The 26,250-nt window shown below is 42.5% G+C and overlaps 1 protein-coding gene across 1 annotated transcript; it reads right to left on the bottom strand.

Annotated features, from left to right (window-relative positions):
* Positions 1-21,387: 21,387 nt before the first annotated feature.
* On the bottom strand, positions 21,388-24,034 carry LOC103723604 (protein BEARSKIN1-like). The gene is made up of 3 exons (XM_039118057.1): positions 23,843-24,034; positions 22,117-22,397; positions 21,388-22,037 (listed from the first exon to the last, which is right to left on the bottom strand). The coding sequence occupies exons 1-3, from the start codon at positions 24,012-24,014 to the stop codon at positions 21,510-21,512; spliced, it is 981 nt and encodes a 326-aa protein (XP_038973985.1). The 5' UTR covers positions 24,015-24,034; the 3' UTR covers positions 21,388-21,509.
* Between the last annotated feature and the right edge of the window lie 2,216 nt (positions 24,035-26,250).

Genomic DNA, 26,250 nt, shown 5'->3' with positions numbered 1-26,250 from the left:
TAGACCAAGATGAATCAGGTAAATCTGTAGATCAAAAACTTTATAGAGGTATGATAGGTTCTTTACTGTATCTTACTGCAAGTAGGCCTGATATTATGTTTAGTGTGTGCATGTGTGCTAGATATCAGGCTAATCCTAAAGAATCACACCTAGCTGCAGTTAAGAGAATCTTTAAATACTTAATAGGAACTAAGAACATAGGGCTGTGGTACTCTAAAGAATCTAGCCTAAACTTAATAGGGTACACAGATTCAGACTTCGCTGGATGTAAGCTTGATAGAAAAAGTACCAGCGGGTCTTGTCAATTTCTAGGAGAAAACCTAATCTCATGGTTTAGCAAGAAACAAAACTCGGTTGCATTATCCACTGCAGAAGCTGAATATGTTGCAGCCGGGAGTTGTTGTGCTCAAATCTTGTGGATTAAACAACAATTAGAAGATTATGGCATTAAACAAGATAAAATCCCCATTAATTGTGATAATACAAGTGCCATAAACCTAACTAAAAATCCAATTCAACACTCAAGAACTAAACACATTGAGATAAGACATCACTTCATAAGAGATCATGTATTGAATGGTGATGTGACTCTCCAATTTGTTTGTACTGATAATCAATTAGCAGATATTTTTCACAAAACTCCTAAGTGAAGAGAGGTTCAGTGTACTTAGGAGGGGATTAGGAGTGATTGACCCATCCTAGTGGGAGTTTCCACTAGATTAATTGATTTTGATGGTTAAAATGAGGTTAAAATAGAGTTTCTATTCAATGATCATCAAATCAGATCCCAACTAGGTGATTTTTCCTCATTTGGCACGGTTATAGCATGATTTTAAGTGCGTGCCAAGGTTAGAGACGACTCGAGTAAGTTTTCAGAGTCGGCTCCTAAGGGGGAGTCGACTCGCGCATTTGGGGGAGTCGACTCGCAAAGTTGGCAGCTGAGGGGGAGTCGACTCGCACATTGTCGGGAGTCGACTCGAAGTCTACAGGTGCATAAGGAGAGTCGACTCGCGCATTTTCTGGAGTCGACTCGAGGTTCGAGTCGACTCGTGACTCAGGGGAGTCGACTCGCAGTCGGGATCCGACTTTTTTAACCCTAGGTTTGTCGTTTTGCAAACACTTTTTCTCAAGCCGCCACTGTTCACAAAGTCCCTAGAGCCGACTCCTAGGTCATCCTCGATCGTCTCCAAGCCCTTTTCCCGTCGATTCTTCGCCGGACATTGAGTTTCCGTCCGTTCCTAGGTCTTTTCAGGTCAGTCCCGAGCTTCCTCTATCGATCCTTCTTCGTTCTCTAGGTTTTCATCTCGTTTAGGTCAAGATGCCTCGCAAGGGAGTTGTTAGAAAGAGGTCCCGTCCCGTGGCCGGTCCCGAGCGGCGCTCCAAGGCGCGGCACGATCCCGCGAGGCAACCTCCTCCGGATCGTTCCCCGCCTAGGGTGGTTCATGTTAGGCCGTTGGCCGGGAAGGCCGTCACCTCCGGGAGGTATGTCACTTTCGACTATCTCTCCCGGGAAGGATTCACCATAGGCGATAGGCTTAGAGCCCAGGGTCTAGAGTACTTCCTCACCTTGGACCTTCCCACCTATCCTGGCCTAGTTCAAGAGTTCTACAGTACCGTCCATCGGGGAGATGGAGGTATTGAGGGCACGGTATTAGGTGTCCCATTGCGTGTCACAGAGGACCTCATTGCACATATCCTCCACCTTCCATTAGTAGGGGTGGCTCCTGCACATCCTGAGGATAGATTTGAGGCCCTTACGATCGTCTTAGGGCATCCACCTCAGTCTCCCCTAGATGAGGTATCTGCTAGCTCACTTCCTATTGAAGTGAGAATCCTTTTGAGCATTTTGTCCAGGTCCATCTTCCCTAAGACAGGGAGATTTGATTTTGTGAATGAGAGGGATCTAGCTATTATGTCTTACATTCTTCAGGACACCCCGGTCAACTTCCCCAAGCTCATTTATAGGTATATGTGTGAGCCCCTGGATAGACCTAGGCTCTCCCTCCCATACGGAATGATATTCACTCTTCTCTTTAGGCAGTACGAAATTTTCATTCCTGAGAAGGAACCCTCTCGTGCCTTGCGATGGATTGATCGCTTGGGTACGGGGACCATGCACAGGATGGGATTTCGGAAGAGAGAAAGGATCTGGGTTAGGAAGTCCACTCTCACCGCTCAGACCACCAGACATCACCCAGTCCTGAGCCAGATTCTGACTACCCAGAGTTCCCAGACCATCCAGACCTTCCATCCACTTCCTCCTGCTCCTACCACCTCTGCCGGACCTTCCTCCTCAGCTCCACCATCTATGGAGGTCCGTATTGATCCAGAGCAGCTCCGGGAGCTGCGGCAGAGATCGTCCGAGATTTGAGGGACGAGCTGCTCCGGGAGCTCCGAGGTTCCGTGCCAGCTCCCACTCCTGCACCCACTCCATCCTCAGCATTGGTCCCCATCCTTGACAGCCGTGACAGACATGACGGCTGAGGTGCGGCAGGAGATCTACAACATTAGGACCCTGGTGCAGGCCCAGTTCCACAGCATGAGCGAGGTCACGAGCACCACGAGGAGGGATGCGGGATGACATCCGCCGTGACATGCACACCACCACCGAGGGGGCCGAGCGCTTGTCGAATGTGCTCATCGACAAGCTGGACGCACTTCAGACCTTGGTGACTGGGCTTCAGACGTCGGTGACTGAGCTCTCCACTACACATAGCAGAGCCACCACGTCTATTATCACGCAGCTGGGCCATGTTACAGAGGCAGTCGCCCTCCTCATGGAGCAGAGCCGATTGAGAGGAGGAGTCACATCCTCTGAGAGGAGGAGCTACATCCTCCAGAGGAGGAGATGTATCCTCGAGAGGGGGAGCCACATCCTCCAGAGGAGGAGATGTATCCTCGAGACGGGGAGCCACATCCTCGAGGAGGTCATAGATGATTTTGAGTTGTGTTTGTCTTCTTTTGTATTGTTCTTGCTTTACCTATTGTATGCTCAAATGATATTCACCTTCATATCAATACAATGAGTAGACATCTTATCTTCATTTCTGTGCCATTTGATGATTGACTGTGCCATTTGTGCCATTGATTGTGTGTGATTACCTCCTTTTTGGTATGATGACAAAAAGGGGAAGAAATGTGTAAATATAAAATATGTAAAAGGGGAGAAATATTAAAAAATATGTAAAAGAAATCAATGGAAATAAATAAAAACGATAAACTCTTAAAAACACACATAAATTTGTTCTAAGTGGATTCGGTACCTCGAGGCTCATTATCTCTCTTTTGGGGCTCCTAATGGAGTAATCTCCAGAATCTATTCAAGGGATATTCGGAGATTAGCTGAATCCTACTCAAGAACAAATTGACAGATTTTCCCTCTAAAGATAAAATTCAGTTCAAAAAAACTTCAAAGCATGAAGAGGAAATTCAGAAAATCAAAATATAGTTGAATGCATATGTTGAGGGGGGAGAATCTGAATTTTAATCAAGCTAAACATTAATGACATATAAGCCAAACAATTGATTGCATAATATGAAGGCTTATATAATTCCAAATGAAAGGGGGAGCTTTAACTCCGAAATTTAATGTTTCACTCCCTTCAAACTTGGATAAATTAAATTATCAGACATTTGAATTCATTTATGGATTTTACTTCATTGTTTTATGAGCAATTCATTTTACATATACTCAAAGTTTTGTCATCATCAAAAAGGGGGAGATTGTGGAGTGATTGATTAAAACCCCATTTGATTTTGATGAGCTCAAAGCATTGGAGTATATCTTGTGATTACTAATGAATTCAATTGAGTGTTTCAGTGAAAATCCTGTCCAAGTGTCTCTAGACTTGGTTCATAGCATTTTGGATAAGTTAAGAAGTCTGCATGAACCAATGTCTGAGATACGAGTCGACTCCCGAGTTTCACGAGTCGACTCCAAGCGTATCAAGGTCACTGGCACGAGCTCGAGTCGACTCCTGATCAGTACGAGTCGACTCCGACTGAAAACAGACAGAAGGACAGAAGAGCAGTTTTTCAGGTCTGAGATTCGAGTCGACTCCAGTGGAACGCGAGTCGACTCCCAGCGGTACACACAGAAAAGTCAGAGAGCGTTTTATGGACTCTGAGATTCGAGTCGACTCCAGTGGAACGCGAGTCGACTCCCAGCGGTACACAAAGAAAAAGTCAGAGAGTGTTTTATGGACTCTGAGATTCGAGTCGACTCCAGTGGAACGCGAGTCGACTCCCAGCGGTACACAAAGAAAAAGTCAGAGAGCGTTTTATGGACTCTGAGATTCGAGTCGACTCCCGCAGTACGCGAGTCGACTCCGAGACTGTGCGACCATCGACAGACAGAAGACCATGTTACTGCCTCTGAGATTCGAGTCGACTCCCAGACAGCTCGAGTCGACTCCAAGACAAGCTTCACGTCAAAAGGCAGAAGACCAACTTTCGGAAACTGAGAGCCGAGTCGACTCCAAGGAAGTTCGAGTCGACTCCAAGACTGGATGAGCCAAAAGACAGAGAATCGGGAGTTCGGGCTCTGAGATTCGAGTCGACTCCCAGGACAGTCGAGTCGACTCGAGTGGACAAAATTCAAATTTGGATCCACGGACTACAGAGGATGAGCCGACTCCAAAATTGCCAGGTCAGCGCCAGAAGTTGGCGAGTCGACTCCGGGTCAAGACGAGTCGACTCCCAGTCAAGACGGCAACTTTAATTCAAACTGGGAACAGTTGCCGAGTCGACTCCGGAAAAGCTCGAGTCGACTCCTGCTTACAGCCGAGTCGACTCCTGATCGCGCGAGTCGACTCCAACCCACCAACGGTCACATTGTCAGGCTGCGCAGAGTGTGCAGAACGGCCAGAAAAAGCAGGAGTAACGGCTAGTTTCCGTGGGGGTTGGCTTAAATAGCCACAGAAGACTGTAGCAAGGTAGAGAACACACATTCCACTCCTAGCATTCAAGTCTTCAAGCTCTCTAAGTGCTCTTCAACGAGAAAAAGGGAAGATCTGCATTTACTGCTCCACCAACATCTTCCCAGCATTCAAAGCTTCCTCCTCCTGCTTTCAAGTCGATCACTCTTTCAAGAGGAGACCGGAGTTCCAGAAGCCACACCTCTTCACCATCTTAAAAGCGTTTGAGGGCTTCTAACTCCTTTACGATTATATTGTTTTAAAATCTGCTTTTTGAGAAGCTATCTTCTGTTTTCTTCTATCTCGTGTATTTACTTGATTCAATCGGGGGGTTGATTCAAGGGGATTAAGGTTGGTTGGTGAGCCGGTTTAAAACCAACGAGTGTAAGGGTTTGATTGTGAGCCCGGAAAAACAATCGGGGGTTGGTTCTAGTCGGTGAGCCTGGGAAAACCGACCGAGTTTCGTTGTGAGCTCGTAAAACAATAAGTTCGGTTGTGAGCTTGCAAAACAACCGGCTGTAATCCAAGGGGGTTATAGTGAAATTCCCAAGTAAGACTTGGGGAGTAGACGTAGGAGCAAGGGTTAGCTCCGAACCACTATAAAACTTTGTGTTTGTAGTGCATTGTCTCTCATCTTCCTCCCCACACATTACTCACAGCACTTAGCTTTAATTAAATAACTGGCTATAGTATTTAGTTAATCATCCACAAAGTTTTAATTAGCTAAGTTAATTTAAAAACCCCAATTCACCCCCCCCCCCCCTCTTGGGTTGTCTATCTGGGCAACAAGATGACAACTTGACTTTTGTCGCCTCAAAAGTGGGGTTTAGTGATGGTAAAATGTTGGAAACCTGGACCTTGAACTGGACCGACCTTCTTGACCTTAGTATAAACCGAGGCAGACAACTTTGGCTCCAGGCAAAGAGCCAGTCAACTGAGGAGCCGATCGGAACATGCTAATAGAGACTGTTGATCTAGCAATCGACAGTTGTGGTGGCACTGTAGTCGACGAGCGGTCAGTGTCGTATGTCGCTCATGCAAAATAATGCCCACGCCATAAATGTATGATGGGTCATTAACACATGTCGCATCAACTTAGATAAGACAAAATATTACTATCCTATATAAAGGGATAATCCGGAGATCCTCGTTTAGCGTTTATGTGAGGTTCATTCAAAGAGAACTCTACTCTGTTGAAATTTCTCCCTTCCATACTGTTGCCTCTCTATCTAACTTAGGCATCGGAGGGTCCTAACAAGCGAACTTCTTGCAGGCTATCTCCAAAGGAGATCAACTTCTCCATGCCATTGGCCACCTCATTCAACTTGATTCTTGCCCGACCTCAGGATCGGTCAAGCTGCACTCTGACCTCCGTCCAAGATCTATCCAGAAACCACTCTACATTTGAATCTCCGTGACCTGCTCGTGCATGTGCACACAGACACACACAAGAACATATTAGAACCAATAAATGCCATACTCAACCAAGCTAATTTTGTCTAAGATAGAAGGACTTTATCTGAATTGTGAAGATGGCGGTCCCTGGCGAGGCTGTTGAAACCGTGTTTGAAAAACAAGATGCGGAAAATGAAGGGTTTCGTAGAGAGAGACCCCAGCATTGTTTCAGACCAACTCCAGCCTCTTTTTTTGGAGATGGAAATTGGAGCCTCCCCAGCCATAAAATAGTAAGGGATCAAAAGAACCTCAGATACTGATCTCCTCACTCTCTGAGTTATATCAAGTGGTGGGGTTCCCACCACCGGGTGGGACTTCATAGAAGAAAACTGTCTGAACAGGAAAAAGCCCACTGTCTGGTCTATGTTTTGAAAGATACACAATCTTTGTAGGTGTTGGATTTCTTGAGAACCCAGGCTTACTATTCCCTTCTCTTCTAACATCATTATTTTGTTAAGGAAACAGAGATCTCCATGGAACAAAAGACACCCAAGCCAATTGTTTGAGGAAAGAGGCGAAGGAATTGCATGCAATGTAAGTATACTATTAACAAAGATTTTTAATTTATCTCTAGGAGTAGAACATCTTCAGAAAGAAGTAAGAAAAGCATGATGTCCGGTGGATAGTATCCTCGTAGCCGATGCTTGCAATTGTTCTTATATATATATATATATATATATATATTTTTTTATTTTTGATATTTAAAGATGGCCCAATCTTCATGCATCCCGGGCTCGACTGGGCGTCTGTTTAGACCTGACCCACCCTATTTTTGAAGACCCGGGAGCAAATTAGATTTAAATGTTAGACCCAGTCTATATTTTCAGGCAAGATTTGACCTAAAGAAAGTATTCCATGTCCTCCTTCTTTTCTTCCTTCAGAAGAGAAGTATCTCAAACTAATCTACTATATTAAGAAAGTTCGTCTGTCAAGGTTATTAACCCCTTAAAAGAAGTTATAATTTTAGATAAATATTAATTCATGGAGTTTTAACCATGTTTGCAAACAAGTACAAAAAATTTAATTTGATTTAGAGATAAACAAAATTTTCTTTTTGAAATCTTATTAATAAATAAATAGAGACCTAGATCTGAATTGGACTTAACTTAGACCTGAATATTTTAGATTAGATCCAAGGTCGTAAATGGACCCCAACTCAATTCAAACGGCCCACTAAGCCCAAAATATTTTTCATCGACTTAGTTTCATCCGTTCCGATCATCTATAAGTAGGGTCCGGTCTAATATTAAGACCCACGCATGAAATCAAGTCGGGTCGGAGTCAAGTATGCCCTAGCACGTCTGGCGTCATTCTGTTGCAACGAGGATCACAACCTCAACAGCGGAGAGATGGTACAACTAGCTGCAAGAAGAAAGAAAGGTCGACGTAGAAACAGTGCTGAGAGCTAGAATGGAAACGGAGATGCAGAAGCACACAGAAATCTCGGTCTGTCTGTGGAGTGCTCGAAGTCGCTAGCAGCATATATACCACCATGGCAGGGAGAAGCCAAAAAAACATAGGGTCTACAGCCAAGAAGAGCCAAGAACCGAGCAAAACCCAAAATTTCCACTGGGGTCTCTCTCAAGAAACTAGACAAAAGCTCCTGACATCTCTGGTGCAAGGATGGATGAATGGGTAGGATATTATTAGTTCCAGGGAAAAAAATGCCCGGACTTGACATGGTGACCTGGGGCTAGGTTTGATCTTATGCTAACACTACAGGAAAAGTAAGATTTCCCGACTCTTTTTCCCGACGCTAGGGGAAAGCGTCGGGAAATGTTGATTCCGCGCAAAATTGTGCCGACGCTTCTAAAAAGCGTCGGTATAGCTTTGTTGGGAACCCGCCCATGCCGCTGATATTTCAAAAATTTTTCAGATGGCAGCGGAATCGGGCATGCGCGAGTTCGACGTTCATCACATGAACGTTGTTTCGAGACCTTTCGTAATTAGGGAAGAATTAAAACTTTTAAAACTAATAGGAAGATCAAATCTTCACCTTGCGCGGGTAGATGATCACCGCGAATCTGAATTCGTGGTTTTAGGAAGAGGGTTCGCTTGAAGCCGTTCAAACGTCCGGCCTCTACGGGTATCCACACGAAGTAGAGATCCGATCCAACGTTTCCTTGTCTCCCCGGGGTGCTAGCTCCCTTGCAGAGACTTCCTTTGATGGCTGATCTCCTCTCTTTCTTTCAACTCTTGAAAGTGCTTGAGAGGAGGAAGAAGAAGGAGGGATGATGAAGAAGAACAAGAACCCTTTGCAGCCTTCTCTCCTTGCTTGCGTTGGAGCCCAAACCAAGAGAAGAAGGATGAGCCGGCAATCCCTTTCTCTCTTCTTGCTGATGGCGGCTGAAAACCCAAGGGGAGGATGAAGGGCGTACGGCACAAGGGAGAGGAAATCCCCAATACCCTAGGTGCTGCCCCTTGAGCCCCTTTAAATAGATTGTGGAGCCTCCCTAACTTTTAGGAGCTCCATACTATTTTCCAAGAGGGGCGCCGGCCCCTCTTACCTTGCCGCACCAAAGAAGAGAAGAAGGAGGGGGCGTACGGCCCTCCTCTTGGTTTGCCCTAAATCCTCATCTAATGAGGATTAGGAGGCCCTAATCCGGTTTAGTCCTAATTCGATTAGGCTTAGCCAAATTTGGTTCAATGCATACTAGTCCTAATCCAATTAGGACTTGAATGAACCATGACTCAATTGAACTCTTCAATCCTAATCCAATTAGGAGTCATGTTGATTCATTAGATTATTAATTAATTTAGACTTAAGGAATCCTAATCCAATTAGGATTTATTTAATTTTAGTCCTAATCCAATTAGGACTCTATTTGAATCCGAAGTCCTAATCCAATTAGGATTTCTAGGAATCCTACTCCAAGGAGGAATCCAATTTTAATTCAAAACTCCTAATCTCATTAGGATTGAGGAATCCTATTCCAAGTAGGAATCCCAGTCCTAATCCAATTAGAACTCTAGGTATCCTACCCGAAGTAGGATTCTTGTTTCAAGTCCAATTAATTAATTCCTTTTTTCCTTCTTCAACTTTTTATCAATCAAATTGATTTCTTGTGATTCCTAATCACGATTTCAACCATCGGATCGGTCAATACTTCTAGTGTGTGTGACCCCATAGGTTCTATTCTGACTAGTAGTGAGATATATTGTGATCTCTATCACTATATCATTGAAAACTCCTTTCAATGGGTTGGAACGATTCCAACTCAACTCATTAGGGTTTATCGATCATCAAGAATAATCCCTATGAGTCCCACCATCCACCAGTGACACCTAGCAGCATGTAGTGGCTACCCAGCAGAATGGAATGATGAACCTCTAGGTGCAGTTAACGTGTGATACAGTCCTACTATCGTGGATCCCTACAGGACGGAGGTCATGGACAACTCGTCAAACCCCATTGTCTGTCATATGTCAAGATTTATTCGACTTGAATTCGATAGTGGAAAACTCTTTCTCCACTTTACTGCCCTGGCCAAGGTCTTAGAACTCAGTCTAACAAATCACATAGGATCACTCCTCTTCTATCAAGGTCGATAGATTCCTTGTAGGTGCATACCCTACTCCTACAGTGAACCTACTGCAGCCAATCTACACTGCATGGACCCATATGGCTAGAGACCATAGTATGTGTGCAGTCAAACTACAATAACCTCACTGTGAGTAGCCGAAGCACCGCAGGTCAAAGGACCAGTCACACTACTGCAACATCAAGTAAGTCACTGACGAGTGGATAGACATCCAAGTGACTTCTTGTCTTGGTCACGCTCAGTACCTTGTTCTCTAACAAGCACCTGCACTATCACTTCAGTGTCCCTACACTGTGGACTCAAGTCTCGTCCATCCAGAAGGAAAGTGATCTGTGCACTGATCGGATCGATCACCGTCCTCGTGATGATCCATTGATCAGGAGCATTTAGAAATTAATCACCAATGATACATGGCTCAAATTCTCAACTCTTGAGATTATGTATCATCATCTTATTAATTTCTTGGACGATTCATAGACACATAAATAATTTGAATGAAAAGATGCCTTTTTATTTATTCAATAATAAATAGTCAAGTACAAAATTATGTCCTAGAATCAACAATGTGTCAGCCAAATTGACTTCTAGGGCATACATCTAACAATCTCCCACTTGCACTAAAGCCAATTGGTCATATATCTTAGGCCCATCTTCTCAAGGTGGGCTTCAGTCTTTTGCTGACTCAGCTGCTTAGTGAAAGGGTCTGCCACGTTATCCGCGGAGTCTACTCTCTGCACCTCTACATATTTCTTCTCCACATAGTCGCGTATGAGGTGAAAGCGCCGCTCTATATGCTTAGACTTCTGATGAGACCTTGGCTCCTTAGCAAGGGCTATGGCGCCATTGTTATCGCAGTAGAGTGTTATGGCATCTGATGTCATCACATCCAGCTCTGCAATGAATTTCTTGAACCAGAAGCCTTCCTTAGCAGCTTCAGAGGCGGCGATGTATTCGGCTTCCATAGTAGAATCAGCAATGATCGGTTGTTTAGAACTCTTCCAATTCACCGTACCACCATTGCACAAGAACACGTATCCAGATGTTGACTTCCTGTCATCGACATCAGTCATGAAGTCTGAATCTGTGTACCCTTCTACCTTTAACTCTGATGATCCTCCAAAAACCAAGAATAAATTTTTAGTTCTTCTCAAGTACTTAAGAATATTCTTCACAGCTGTCCAGTGTTCTTCACCTGGATTCGACTGATATCTGCTTGTGACACTCACAGCAAGAGCTATATCAGGTCGTGTACATAGCATGGCATACATGAGGCTTCCTATTGCTGATGCATAAGGAATCTTGCTCATGCGTTGAATCTCCTCAGATGTGTTGGGGCACATCTTCTTGGAGAGATGAATTCCATGCCTTAGGGGTAAGAGACCCCTCTTGGAGTTTTCCATGCTGAACCTCTTCAGCACCTCCTCTATGTACATTTTCTGTGACAGGCCAAGCATCCTTTTAGATCTATCTCTATAGACCTTTATTCCCAAAATATAGGATGCTTCCCCAAGGTCTTTCATGGAGAATTCTTTTGACAACCAGACCTTGACCGAGGTTAGCATGGGAATATCATTCCCAATCAGGAGAATGTCATCTACGTACAGTACGAGAAAAACGACAGCACTCCCACTAACCTTTTTATAAACACATGGTTCCTCCTCGTTTTTTGATGAAATCAAACGTTTTGATTGCATCATCGAAACGAGTGTTCCAACTCCGAGAGGCTTGCTTTAGTCCATAGATGGATCTTTGCAGCTTGCAGACCTTGTGATCTCCATCACTGGAAGTGAAACCCAAAGGCTGTTCCATATAGATATCTTCATCAAGATATCCATTCAGGAAAGCAGTTTTCACATCCATCTGCCAGATTTCATAGTCATGAAATGCTGCAATGGCAAGCAATGTCCGGATGGATTTTAGCAATGGCTACAGGTGAAAAGGTCTCCTGATAGTCAATACCTTCGCGCTGACTATACCCTTTCGCCACAAGCCTTGCCTTATAGGTCTCTACCTCTCCATCCGAACCTATTTTCCTTTTGTAGATCCATTTGCATCCAATAGGTACAATACCTTCTGGTGGATCTACTAAGGTCCAGACTTGGTTGGAATGCATGGAGTCTATCTCTGACTTCATAGCTTCCAGCCATTTCTCGGAATCGATATCAGATATCGCCTCGTTGTATGTTTTGGGATCCTGTATGTGATCCCTATCTTCCACTAGGAACATTTCCTCAGTATCCTCTTCAAGTATACCTAAGTATCTATCGGGAGGATGGGAGACTCTACTAGATCTACGAGGTGGTTGAGGGACATCGTGTACTGGCTCCTTATGAATAGGTTCTATAGGATCCATGACTCGTTGCTTTTCAGAGACTTTCTCTTCAAGCTCAATTTTTCTCCCACTGCCTCTATCAAGGATAAACTGATTTTCCAAGAAGATGGCATGACGGCTCACAAACACATTGTGATCCTCTGAGACGTAAAAATTGTATCCTAATGACTCTTTAGGATATCCTATAAAACGAGCACTTATGGTCCTAGCCTCTAACTTGTCCGCCTGTAGTCGCTTGACGTGGGCCGGACACCCCCAAATCTTGAGATGACCCAGACTTGGTTTCTTACCATGCCATATCTCATACGGTGTGGTAGGAACGGATTTAGAGGGAACTCTATTCAATAAATAAATCGCTGTGAGTAAGGCATCTCCCCAAAGGAACATAGGTAAATCAGTGAAGCTCATCATGGACCTGACCATATCCAATAGGGTCCGATTTCTCCTCTCTGACACCCCGTTGAGTTGAGGTGTACCCGGAGGTGTCCATTGTGAGACTATGCCGTTTTCTTTAAGATAGTCCCAGAATTCTCCACTAAGGTATTCTCCTCCTCGATCTGATCGAAGAGCCTTAAGAGGTTTTCCAGTTTGTTTTTCTACTTCATTCTTGAACTCTTTGAACTTTTCAAAAGACTCAGACTTGTGTCTCATAAGATACACATACCCATACCGTGAATAATCATCGGTAAAGGTAATGAAGTAAGAATAACGTCCCCTGGCTAGCACATCGAATGGGCCACATACATCTGTATGTACTAGGGTAAGTATTTCAATGGTCCTCTCCCCATGTCCTACAAAGGGCAGTCTAGCCATTTTTCCTTGAAGACAGGACTCGCAAACTGGATATGACTCGGAAGTCAATGAGCCTAAGAGCCCATCTTTATCCATTTTGTTCATCCTATCTTCTCCAATATGGCCAAGTCTGAGGTGCCACAAATATCTTTGGTTTATCTCATCTCTGGATCTTTTGATCCTTTGGCACTCACATCTTGCTTGGTAACATTCACAGATACATCCATATGTAAATGATAGAGACTGTCAATCATGAAACCACGTGCGACTATTTTATTTCTCAAATAAATAGAACAGCAGTCTTTGTCAAATGTAAAAACATGACCTTCCTGTGCTAGACATGAAACAGAAATCAAATTTCTGCTAGCAACAGGTACATAATAACAGTCTCTAAGTATTAAACTAAATCCAGACGGTAGTCGCAGATGGTAGGTGCCCACAGCCACAGCAGCAACTTTTGCCCCGTTGCCAACCCGAAGGGTTACTGCACCTTCCGCCAGCCTTCTACTTTCCTTTAGACCCTGCATGGTAGTGCACAAATGAGCACTAGAACCAGAATCTATAACCCAACTAGAAGTAGAAGAAACCGTTAGATTAGTTTCAATAATGAGCAAGTCTATACCTTCTGAAGGTGTGTCACCTTTCTTGTTCTTCAGGCTCTCGAGGTATGAAGGACAGTTTCTCTTCCAGTGGCCTTCGACATTGCAGTGGAAACATTTTCCTTTGTCGTTAGCCTTTTTCTTTTGAACTTCCTTCTTTGGCTTCTTGTCTTTCTTCTGCTTCTTTGCAGGCTTCTTTTTCTTCCAAGTAGACTTTCTCTTGGAACCAGAAGTCAACTCAGCAGCGAGGACATTGCCCCTTGAACCTTTCAAGGCTCCCTCAGCAGTTACCAACATGTTGATTAGTTCAGTCTTAGTGCATTCAATCTTATTCATGTGGTAGTTTACTATAAACTGACCAAATGAATCAGGAAGTGACTGTAGGATCAAATCCACTTGCAATTCCTTGTGCATGTCCATACCGAGCTTCTCAAGCTCCTCTAGGTCCTTGATCATGGTCAGACCGTGATCAATGGACAGACTGCCCCTCGCGCATCTTCGCTTTGAAAAGCCTCTTGGACACTTCAAAACGAGCTGTGCGACTTTGCTCACCATACAACTCTTGCAGGTGTGCCAGTATGTCCCTAGCAGTCTTTATATTTTCATGCTGGCATTGGAGTTCATTAGACATAGATGCCATCATATAGCATTTTACTCTAATGTCATCGTCCAACCACTTTTTATGCATCTCACGCTGAACATCAGTGGGACGTGCTGGTAATGTGGGGATATCTGAATCGAGTATGTAGCCTATCTTCTCACAGTCCAAAACTATTTTGAGATTTCTAAGCCAGTCCTTGTAATTGGTTCCGGTCAGTCGGTTGGTCTCAAGAATACGGGTCAAAGGGTTTGAAGCCGACATTGTATCTGCAGAGAGTAAAGATTCTAGTTAGACTTTTGTACTTGATCCTAATCTGTCCTAAGGTCTTTTAGAACAAATTGTGACTCCCACTATTTTCTCGAATTCCTCACACTCCCCTGGTAGGAAAACGAAAATCCCACACGACTAGGGTTTCTAGTGGGTACTGCGGTCCCACCAATTTACATGCCACCTCACCTAACAGTTATTGGTGACACATAGATGGATGAGTGTACAACTCTTGTACAATGCTTCTCAAGCATGTTGCAGTGCAACTTGGTCTCTAAGCCATGAAGACCTCACCTAACAGTTATTGGTCTCATTTCTTAGTTAAGTCAGACCCACTGTATAACCGTAGGAATAAAGTCGTCATTGGGTCCTCACCTAACAGTTATTGGTGCCCAACCCCACCTTTACCCTACAACATCTCATGTCTATAGAGAGGTCCAGCCCCCCAATGCAACTTGACCACTGTATCCAGCCGAGACAAGTCAACATCAGAAAGGCCTTAGCAGCTCTACTACAGTGGAAGACCTATTGACTTAATATTGGTTAATCAGGTCTTAGTGTTTGCAACTTGAGCCTTTCATAAGAGGTAATCGAACAATTGGCCAGGTAAGCAGGTGGGAGGCTCCCCTTACTCAGAGAGTAAGGTCCTAATTAAGTAACCACCTTTCATGCTTTCCTAGACACCAATTAGATCAATTAATCTAATATGACTTGCTCATGTCGGTTCACTCTCGACTTGATTGAGGAGGTTTTGATTTAGGTCTCAATTGGGTTTGCTACATCACATGTAGACCTATCTACCCGACTCTCATTCACATCACATGCAAACGGCGCATTGCAGGCAGTTATAATCGCGGCAATAATTAAAGCTAAACTTTAACTAGGTGATGATCATGGATTCTAATTAGGTCGTATTACAAGCACATGCACATCAATTGATCAAGTGGTCTTCAACTCTTGAATTGGTTCCAAGCCTCCTTGATTCGATCCTTGATCAACCCTTGATCCCATCGCCATCAACCGCTTGGATCACCTTTCATCTCATGCCTTTGCTTCAACTTGATCGTTGATGTACATCACATCACAGAAATACAACCAGATGTAAAATAAAAATAAAAATAATTTACATCTCCTTTTAGGAGGCACGCAGGCCTCTCAAAACATCAAATAAGATGCATGCAAGCATCTGAAAAATTACATGACATCGCAGATCACATCGCAGGTCATTACATTTGATACCAAAAGGGGTTGAATCCTATGATCATCACCGTATGCTACAATTATAATTTTCAGATCTGAAACTTAACTGATTATATCATGACATAGGTCGCTGATCATGCTAATCATGATTCTAAACTTTGTAATCCCATTAACAATGCAATTAGAATCATCTTTTTATCACATAAAAATCAGCATGTAAAAATCAGCACCCCTGAAAAATCTGCATGCAGAATTTTTCAGCATGCATGATCATTTAATTTTCAGATCTAATATGCCTTTAGATATTTAATTCTTACCTTAATCTACGAAGCCTAGGCTCTGATACCACTGTTGGGAACCCGCCCATGCCGCTGATATTTCAAAAATTTTTCAGATGGCAGCGGAATCGGCATGCGCGAGTTCGACGTTCATCACATGAACGTTGTTTCGAGACCTTTCGTAATTAGGTAAGAATTAAAACTTTTAAAACTAATAGGAAGATCAAATCTTCACCTTGCGCGGGTAGATGATCACCGCGAATCTGAATTCGTGGTTTTAGGAAGAGGGTTCGCTTGAAGCCGTTCAAACGTCCGGCCTCTACGGGTATCCACACGAAGTAGAGATCCGATCAACGTTTCCTTGTCTCCCCGGGGTGCTAGCTCCCTTGCAGAGACTTCCTTTGATGGCTGATCTCCTCTCTTTCTTTCAACTCTTGAAAGTGCTTGAGAGGAGGAAGAAGAAGGAGGGATGATGAAGAAGAACAAGAACCCTTTGCAGCCTTCTCTTCCTTGCTTGCGTTGGAGCCCAAACAAGAGAAGAAGGATGAGCCGGCAATCCCTTTCTCTCTTCTTGCTGATGGCGGCTGAAAACCCAAGGGGAGGATGAAGGGCATACGGCACAAGGGAGAGGAAATCCCAATACCCTAGGTGCTGCCCCTTGAGCCCCTTTAAATAGATTGTGGAGCTCCTAACTTTTAGGAGCTCCATACTATTTTCCAAGAGGGGCGCCGGCCCCTCTTACCTTGCCGCACCAAAGAAGAGAAGAAGGAGGGGGCGTACGGCCCTCCTCTTGGTTTGCCCTAATCCTCATCTAATGAGGATTAGGAGGCCCTAATCCAGTTTAGTCCTAATTCGATTAGGCTTAGCTAAATTTGGTTCAATGCATACTAGTCCTAATCCAATTAGGACTTGAATGAACCATGACTCAATGGAACTCTTCAATCCTAATCCAATTAGGAGTCATGTTGATTCATTAGATTATTAATTAATTTAGACTTAAGGAATCCTAATCCAATTAGGATTTATTTAATTTTAGTCCTAATCCAATTAGGACTCTATTTGAATCCGAAGTCCTAATCCAATTAGGATTTCTAGGAATCCTACTCCAAGTAGGAATCCAATTTTAATTCAAAACTCCTAATCTCATTAGGATTGAGGAATCCTATTCCAAGTAGAAATCCCAGTCCTAATCCAATTAGAACTCTAGGTATCCTACCCGAAGTAGGATTCTTGTTTCAAGTCCAATTAATTAATTCCTTTTTCCTTCTTCAACTTTTTATCAATCAAATTGATTTCTTGTGATTCCTAATCACGATTTCAACCATCGGATCGGTCAATACTTCTAGTGTGTGTGACCCCATAGGTTCTATTCTGACTAGTAGTGAGATATATTGTGATCTCTATCACTATATCATTGAAAACTCCTTTCAATGGGTTGGAACGATTCCAACTCAACTCATTAGGGTTTATCGATCATCAAGATAATCCCTATGAGTCCCACCATCCACCAGTGACACCTAGCAGCATGTAGTGGCTACCCAGCAGAATGGAATGATGAACCTCTAGGTGCAGTTAACGTGTGATACAGTCCTACTATCGTGGATCCCTACAGGACGGAGGTCATGGACAACTCGTCAAACCCCATTGTCTGTCATATGTCAAGATTTATTCGACTTGAATTCGATAGTGGAAAACTCTTTCTCCACTTTACTGCCCTGGCCAAGGTCTTAGAACTCAGTCTAACAAATCACATAGGATCACTCCTCTTCTATCAAGGTCGATAGATTCCTTGTAGGTGCATACCCTACTCCTACAGTGAACCTACTGCAGCCAATCTACACTGCATGGACCCATATGGCTAGAGACCATGTATGTGTGCAGTCAAACTACAATAACCTCACTGTGAGTAGCCGAAGCACCGCAGGTCAAAGGACCAGTCACACTACTGCAACATCAAGTAAGTCACTGACGAGTGGATAGACATCCAAGTGACTTCTTGTCTTGGTCACGCTCAGTACCCTTGTTCTCTAACAAGCACCTGCACTATCACTTCAGTGTCCCTACACTGTGGACTCAAGTCTCGTCCATCCAGAAGGAAAGTGATCTGTGCACTGATCGGATCGATCACCGTCCTCGTGATGATCCATTGATCAGGAGCATTTAGAAATTAATCACCAATGATACATGGCTCAAATTCTCAACTCTTGAGAATATGTATCATCATCTTATTAATTTCTTGGACGATTCATAGACACATAAATAATATGAATGAAAAGATGCCTTTTATTTATTCAATAATAAATAGTCAAGTACAAAATTATGTCCCTAGAATCAACAATGTGTCAGCCAAATTGGCTTCTAGGGCATACATCTAACAAGCTTTGCAATCGACGACGCTTTTTAAGCGTTGTGAAAAATTGGGATCTACGACGACGCTTATAAGCGTCGTCGGAGGCCAAAACCATCTCTATATCTCAAAACCCCTCTCGATGCCCTAGCTCTTATATCATCTCCTCTTCTCTTCCCTTCGGCGCCGACATCCCTCCCCCTTCTCTTGGATCTGAGCCACTCTCTTCTCCTCCTCCCTCCGGTGCCAACATCGCCACCAACCTCGCTTCCGAAGAAGAAGAAGAAGAGTAGATCCACCTCCTTCCCCTTCTCTTCCCTTCGGCGCCGACATATCCAATCCCCCCTCCTCCGAAGCTCAGGTGAGCATATTTGTTTTCAGGTCCTTTCAGTACACCCACATGTAGCCCAAGCGTCCTCCTCTGTTTCCAAAGGAAACACAACTAATTGGTCTGCCAAGATGGTGAAGGTGAGTTCGTTCTCCCTTGAAGGAAACACAACCATGCTCGAGAGATTTTGTATCTGTTTCTGTTCAATTTTCTACTTTGTTTATCTAGTTATATTTCCGAAGAGTAGATCCGCCGCCTCCCCCTTCTTTGTTTTTGTTGCAGGGGTGACAGGAGCAAGCGGATATGCAGGGAGACTGGAGTGCCGGCGTCACGCCACCGGGGACAGGCGGTGGCCGAAAAGGGGCGGGCCATGGCTCCAGGTGTTCAGATCCCCTCCCCTCTCCTTGTTTATTTATTTTTCTGTCTATTTTGAGAAACTTGACTCCAGGCAAAGGAGGAAAAGGAGGAGATCTGGGGCGTACTGGAGGAAAGAAAATCCGAAGCCCTCTTTCGGGTGTTTGGGTCTCTCGCCCCTCCGTGCGTAGGCCAGGGGAGGCGAAGATGAAGAAGAGGAGGAGGAGTCCTCATTTTCGTCTTATTTTTGGGTGATTTCTTGGTTTCGATCGATCATAGGCCATGATGAGAGAATCCAGTACTCCCCTTCTGGAGTTCGCTCGTCTCCCCACCATTCCCCAGGTCCACCCAGTGAGGAAAATATTTTTTTTTAAAAAATGTTAGCTAACGCCGGCTTTGATGCTTTTAACGACGCTTTTAAGCGTCGCTAAAATGTGTCGCTAAAAACTAACCTATTACGACGCTTTCCGAAAGCGTCGGAAAAAACTTTTCCCACTCAAGTATCGCCGACGCTTTTGCGACGCTTCGATTTGCGTCGCCGGAACTTTAGCCGACGCTAATAAGTGTCGGTAAAGGTACCAAAAAGCGTCGGGTAGTGTAACCTGTGTCACGAATGGCAACAAAATAATAAAGTTAAATAAGCTAAGTTTGAATCAAGCAAGAGAAAGATTTCCTTGGCTTTAGAGTGATGAATGCAAGTTGGCTGGCCGCTATAATTACTATGTTATGAAGGGGAGCTTTTTCAAGAAGAGAAATGTGCCCGTTTTCAATTTCTAATTTTAAAAATAAAAATTTATTATATTTTAGGAAAATTGAAAATCGTAGGTTGCTTTGGTAGTTATTTAACTTGCATCTATCATCAATAATGATAGGATGGTAATGGCAATGATGGTGATAGTAGTGATGTAAATGTGATGTCTAACGATAGTAACAATGATGATGGTGATAGTGATAATGATGGCGACAGAAACAGTAATAATAGTCACTGGTAAGTTTGGTTTTTAAAATTTTAGAACTTAGCCCTTTTTTTAAATTCCATAACTTTTAGAAACAAGAAAAAAAATAAAAACTAAAAACAGAGATAAACCGGACACCATTCCTATCTCGATTTTTATATTTAAAAAAAAAGAAAAAAGAGAAAATTTAAACCTTGTCCAACAAGTTCTTAGATATTTAGATTTTTTTTCTTTTTTAAGCAAAAGATTGGTAAATTGCCAAAAACAAAGTAAAAGAATGGTAGAACCATCTTATTTTATTTCAGCATGCTATGCTAATGCTGTAATGGGATGATGAAATGGCGTCACATGCAATACACCAGCCTTTATCAGGGTCATCCTGCAATACATTGAGAGCCATTTGATATAAGATTCTAATTTGCTCGCAAAATAGAGTATAACCTAACTCGGTTCGGGTTGGGCAAGATTTATAAAAATCAAATTCATGACCGGGTGGGTTCGATTCAAGTCAAATAAATTTTTAAAGACTCATGAACAGTTGTTTAGCCCAAAACCAAAAAAAAACAAAGAAAGACACACAAGCCACAAACATGCAGATCCGGATCAGGTACAACCACATAAATTTGTTAGTCTTATATATCACACCAAAATAAAAATCCATTTTGGCATCCATTTGGGATACACATTAGGTATGCGTAGCATCACGCAAAACAAATTATAAATTCTATTTGAATCTGGAGAATTTTTCAGAATATAATTTTTTTGCAATAGTTTTGTGGTAACTCATCCAACAATTTAAAGTTCCTGGTGGTCTTTGGACAAACAGCTTAGTGTTGTATAACTGGAGCAGCAAACCTACCTTTATCTCTCCATCATCTTAAGTTACTAACCCAATGGATTATATTAAAATAGCAACGGTCACACCTTCCACTTCCTTCTGAGGAAAATATCAAAAGGTTAGAAAACTACTCTATCTACAGTAATTATATCCTACACTAATGTGTTCCTACACCATGCCAATCAGCACATCTTCTATTTAAAAGCCAATTACCGATCATGTGAAGACTCATACGGATGTTTGTTTAGTCTCATATCGGTTATTTATTAGATAGATTTTGGGTATTTATATAAAATCAAAAAATCCAAATAATATATTCTAGCTAGCCATTTTAAGTGAGGTTTGGATTGTTCCAAATGGTATCAAAGCGAACTCGGCTCATAACCTATGTAGATTAGGAAATACTGTAGCACGGATCTATGTATTGGAGCTGACCATGGGCCGATCGTGATGTTTGTGATTATATTTGAATAAATTTGAAATCTTAATCTAATGCAGGCATGCGCGATGAATGAAACTCTAGAGATAGAGTGAAGGGTGCTCTATCTCCCGGCAGGGGGACTGCCATGCAAAGTTCCCTCAAACAATATTAATTGGTCCATGTAGCATACAATAATTGAATACACTTATATTTATAAATCTAGTTTTGCATCCGGATTGCCAGTAAAACCAATAATAAATGCGTCCAATCCAGGCCGGCCTTCCTACTTCCCATACCCCCACAGCTCCATCTCTCCACCACGTTGGCCGGAAATCTGATTCATCTGCTGCACCCCCTCACCTCCGGCGCCCCCGAACCTCCCATCAATTCCGTCGAGCACCGTCCAATCATTAGGGCTCTGATCCCTTCCCTCATCGACATGCTGCATCCCCTCGCCGGCGCCGACTTCGAGCCCTCCTTCATATGGCTTGACCATCGCGGATGACTCGGTCGGGAGCACCGACAAGTCATAGCCCGTCGGCCTGTGGTTGGTTAACAGGTCCTGCACCTGGACATGAGAGTAGGACTGTGTCGGCAATTGAGAGTAGTATAAGTTAGCGACTGACTGCTGCTGCTGCTGCTGCTGGTGGTGGTGGTGTGGATGGATGTATTGAGAGCTCAGTGGCCTAGCCTGGTCATGGCTCGCCGGGCCACCGACGTGGATCACCGAGCCTTGGCTCGTGCCGCCTCCGGTCCCGGCTTTAAAGAAGCACTTCTTCTTGAACACCCGGCACACCACCCACCCATCCTCCTGTTAGAAGGCAATCATATGAGCATGCTCGCTATGGTGCATCGTAACATAGAATTAGAATTGTGGAGGAGGAGCTTACAGCGCCGCTGCTGTCGGCGGCGTCCTCGGAGCCTTCGAGGCGGTACTCGTGCATGATCCAGTCGGTCTTCTGGCCATGGGGGGCGCGGCCGCAGTAGAACACAAGGGTCTTTCGCATGCCGATCTTCTTGTAGCTGGTCCTGATGCACTTGTCTCGGCCGGTGGCCTTCCAGAAGCCATTGTTGGTGGCACGGTTGGTCCTCGAGCCGGTGGGGTACTTGCGATCCTTGTGGCTGAAGAGGTACCATTCATTTTGAGGTGTGGATCCTATTCTGCATCTCTCTGAAGCAAGGAAACTAAGAGCATGTCACAATAATTACACTAAGAGCACTAGGTTGTGGTAACTCATTCTGAGAAGGTCATGCATGCTCTACTCCCACACGTGAAGTGATCAAATGACCTGCTTGTGAGGGTGTAAAGTATATCTTTTTCAGCATGCTATGATCTGAAAATGTGCCACTTTATGAAGGGTTTAACTGTTGGTAAATTTTGGCAGTCACCTTAACCTTCAATCAGAACAATAAATACTTTAAAGAGAATAACCATCAAGAGTTGGAAAAGTAATATCATCTTTGTGCTTCATTGCTCTAAACCCAGAAAAAAAAGTGTACAAATAAATAGGACTGTTTTGGAGAAATACAAGTAAATAGACCATTAGTTACTCCTGACTTCTATTGTTATTTGGGAAAGCCATCCAGTTGGGATTGGGCTGGGGCAGGATCCTACCAATCCAGTGCTCTCAGGGAGTCATAATATACAAGTACTATAAAATTCAACTATCAAACAAAGTAATGAATACCTTTCATTTATCCTTTGTTTTCTAATTCTAATCAAATAAATACATCTGATGGCAGAAAATGATTCACCAAGGGATGATACATTTTAGCCTAAACGACCAAGACTCTGATTGCATAATAAACTTTAAATGTTCATCGTAATGACTGGGAGATTACATTAAAAGACAAATTATTCCATAAATAAGGATTTCTTTTATGTGGTATGTAAAGAGTATATAAAACACATAACCTGCAATTCAAACCATGAAGTAGAAACTACAGCAAAAAAATGATGTGGAAAGGAATATTACTAGAAATAGTAGACTGAAAACATCATCTACGAATACTTATCATGGTTAAAACATATTACATGCTTCCCTCATGAAGAAACGTATCAGGTGCTTTTCGAAGAAAAAAAAATTATGTATCTAAAAACAGAGAAACCACACCACCTCGCCAAACAAACCAAATTTTACGTCACTTATTGAAGCATAAAGGGATAATTATGGTGGTGCTTTACAATTATCACAATTTTAACTTATTTAACCAAACCTGGTTCAGATCACCAGAATTTAAATAATCTTAAACAACAGGGGAATAATTGATACTTCTAAATACTTTGTTGTAACATGTATAAAACAGAATATCTCAAATATTTAAATTAAAATACATGCTTCATGATTCATATAAAATATTACATGCTGCAATTTAAACTATTGTGGGAGGAAAGCGTAGATATTCATTAACTAAAAATTAACATCATCTTTTCTTCCAAAGAAAAGAAAATTTACATCATTTGGCGAGTGCAGTTAAAATGTCTACAATCACCATTTTCATGTCTTCCAAAAGCCATTAACTAGATGAGCTCCTATATCACAAGTCATTTATAACTACGTATATAACGCTTGCATAAAGCTTTCTTTATAGATAAAGCTAGACTTCCAGTATTACCTTGCAAGTCCCATGGCTCTACCTTATTCAAATCAATCTCTCTAATCACCTCCAAGTCGAACTTCTCAAACGAGATCTTCTTCTTTAGATAGAAAAGGAGGAGCTCCTCGTCGGTCGGGTGGAATCGAAACCCCGGTGGAACTCCCGAGTTCGATGACGAAGATGAAGCCATCCTCTGGCCAAGCCCTCAGAAACCTTAGAACAAAGTATTGTACGCGGGGTGGCGCCAGTGCAGTTATATATGTGATGGGTGTCAAAACGTTGACGCCGGCAGCTACGCCGGTGGGTTGGGATAAAGCTAGTATCGTAGAAAAGAAGTCAAGAGCATGAGACTTGAAGGAATTTAAGGTTATTATACTAGCTGCTTGTTATTCTAGTCTGTTAACGATCCCGAGGAATAGAATAGTAATTCAATTATGGGATTATTTGATTGTTCTCAAAGCAAGTGTAGTCTAGATTTCAGAGCAATTATCCCTAGAGTTTAGCGCAGGAGCGTTGAAAAATATAAAGAAGTTATATGAATGGCTTGGGAGTTGAGAACAGGTGGACCGCTAGTAGTATAAGATCGAATGAAGTCATCAAATAACGCTAATGCTCAGCCCTGGCATCAAATAAAGCTCGACACCACGGGCATGCCACATGGTGGAAGGAGTTCAGTATGATTCATAAGGTCAGTAGAATATGCAGTGAGAATATGGTACAAAGCACCAATTTTCATGTCAAACATGGCAGGCCAGTACTGGAGCAATATTTTTTTTTTTAAGCAGAGTTTCTTTTTTCAAGAGAGAGAGAGAGAGAGAAGAAGAGAAATCTATGGGTATACTATAATTACCAAGATCGCAATACTATAGTATGCACTATCCAAGATTAGAATGCAGATTCTCTGGTAGCTAGGTAGAGGTTAATAACTACTAGGGCAAGCCCCAAGTCATTAGAGTCTCTTTTAAGTTCTTGCTGAATTGAGAGCATAAAGTAGGATGTTATGCTATCTTAGAAACAATTTGTGCATATAATATATAAAATTCTATGTTTTTGGTAATTCTCATTTTGTCCATAAATTTTATACAAATCCATATTATAAAACTCGTGGTTTCTGTAGCATTCCCTCAAAGGCATACTTCACAACCTATTTTCTCTCATCAAAATCGAACAGATGAAAATGTAAATTCCATGATCATCATCACTGTCATTGTTATTGTTTATTATTACAATCTAACTAAATTGTTAAAGGAGCTAATGTGTGGTCGAGTTTGGATCCTCTCCAGCTACAAACCTGTCTTGTTCAATCAACCACAAGACTTATATGGGTCTTACATTATCGAAGCACTTACATGCATTCAACCATGAAAAATAATTGGAAAGAACAAGAATCTTATATATTCTGGAGGCATTACAGGGATAGCATGTAAAGTGCACATCAGATTTCAATTTATTTTTGAGTAGTGCTAAATGGTGCAATCACCAAAATATATGCATAGACTTCAGAAGTTTATAGGCATGCATGGTGAGACTAAACATCCCACCATCCTTAATTCGAGTCTCTTATATATGAGTGTGGATTAGATGAGTTACATAATGGAATACAGGTTCAAGTGCAATTAATATACAACAGATTTCGATATGTTTGTTCTAAGCAAGTTTCTTTTTGTTTTTTCTTGAAGGATAATGATCTTGCTTCACAAGCCAAGATATAAATGAAGTGTAGAATGATGAATTGGACAGTTATAATTGGGCCATACATAAATCCTTAAGTCTGTCATATATTGCACTCTGGCAGAAATGTTTAAATATGAGATTGGAAAACTACAATCCAAGTACAAATTGATTGCCAGTCCCTGTAGGTATACCCTGAGATAGCATTAGCATCCTCGTATGACATGCAAGGGCATCCCCTCCAGCTTGCATCTTTTGTCAGGCTTCATTTGATAACGGTCAGAAATTAACCACACCTTGCAAGTTTCACCCCAATATCAGTTTAGCTTTGTCTTGATCCCAACCAATTATTGCCTGTTATTATCGTCTCCAATGTATAGTTGTTTGATAATTTATGCAACCAATTTGTATCACTACATACCATTCTTAGCTGCCATTACAGTTAACAGGTACAGATGGGAGTGGTGTGGTGAGAACCAAGTCATTACCAGTACATCTGGATTGTACTATTGGAACAAAGACTTACAAACACTGCCCCAAGAATAGTTAGTGCTATCCTAATTAGTGAAGAAGTTCTTATTATATATGGTATTATATAGATCTTATCTTCCCTGAATGAGTGAATTCCCTTATAAATATCAGATGGAATTTTAGACTAGAGAGAATGGTTCGAGACAAAGCCGCCATAGCTTGGGGTATAGCATGTGCAGTAGACTTCTGGGAAATTTATGGATAACAGCCTGCTTGATTGAAAT

Source organism: Phoenix dactylifera, unplaced genomic scaffold (assembly GCF_009389715.1).
Source record: "Phoenix dactylifera cultivar Barhee BC4 unplaced genomic scaffold, palm_55x_up_171113_PBpolish2nd_filt_p 000304F, whole genome shotgun sequence".
Classification (NCBI taxonomy): Eukaryota; Viridiplantae; Streptophyta; class Magnoliopsida; order Arecales; family Arecaceae; genus Phoenix; species Phoenix dactylifera.
This window is presented reverse-complemented; position numbering and strand designations above follow the sequence as displayed.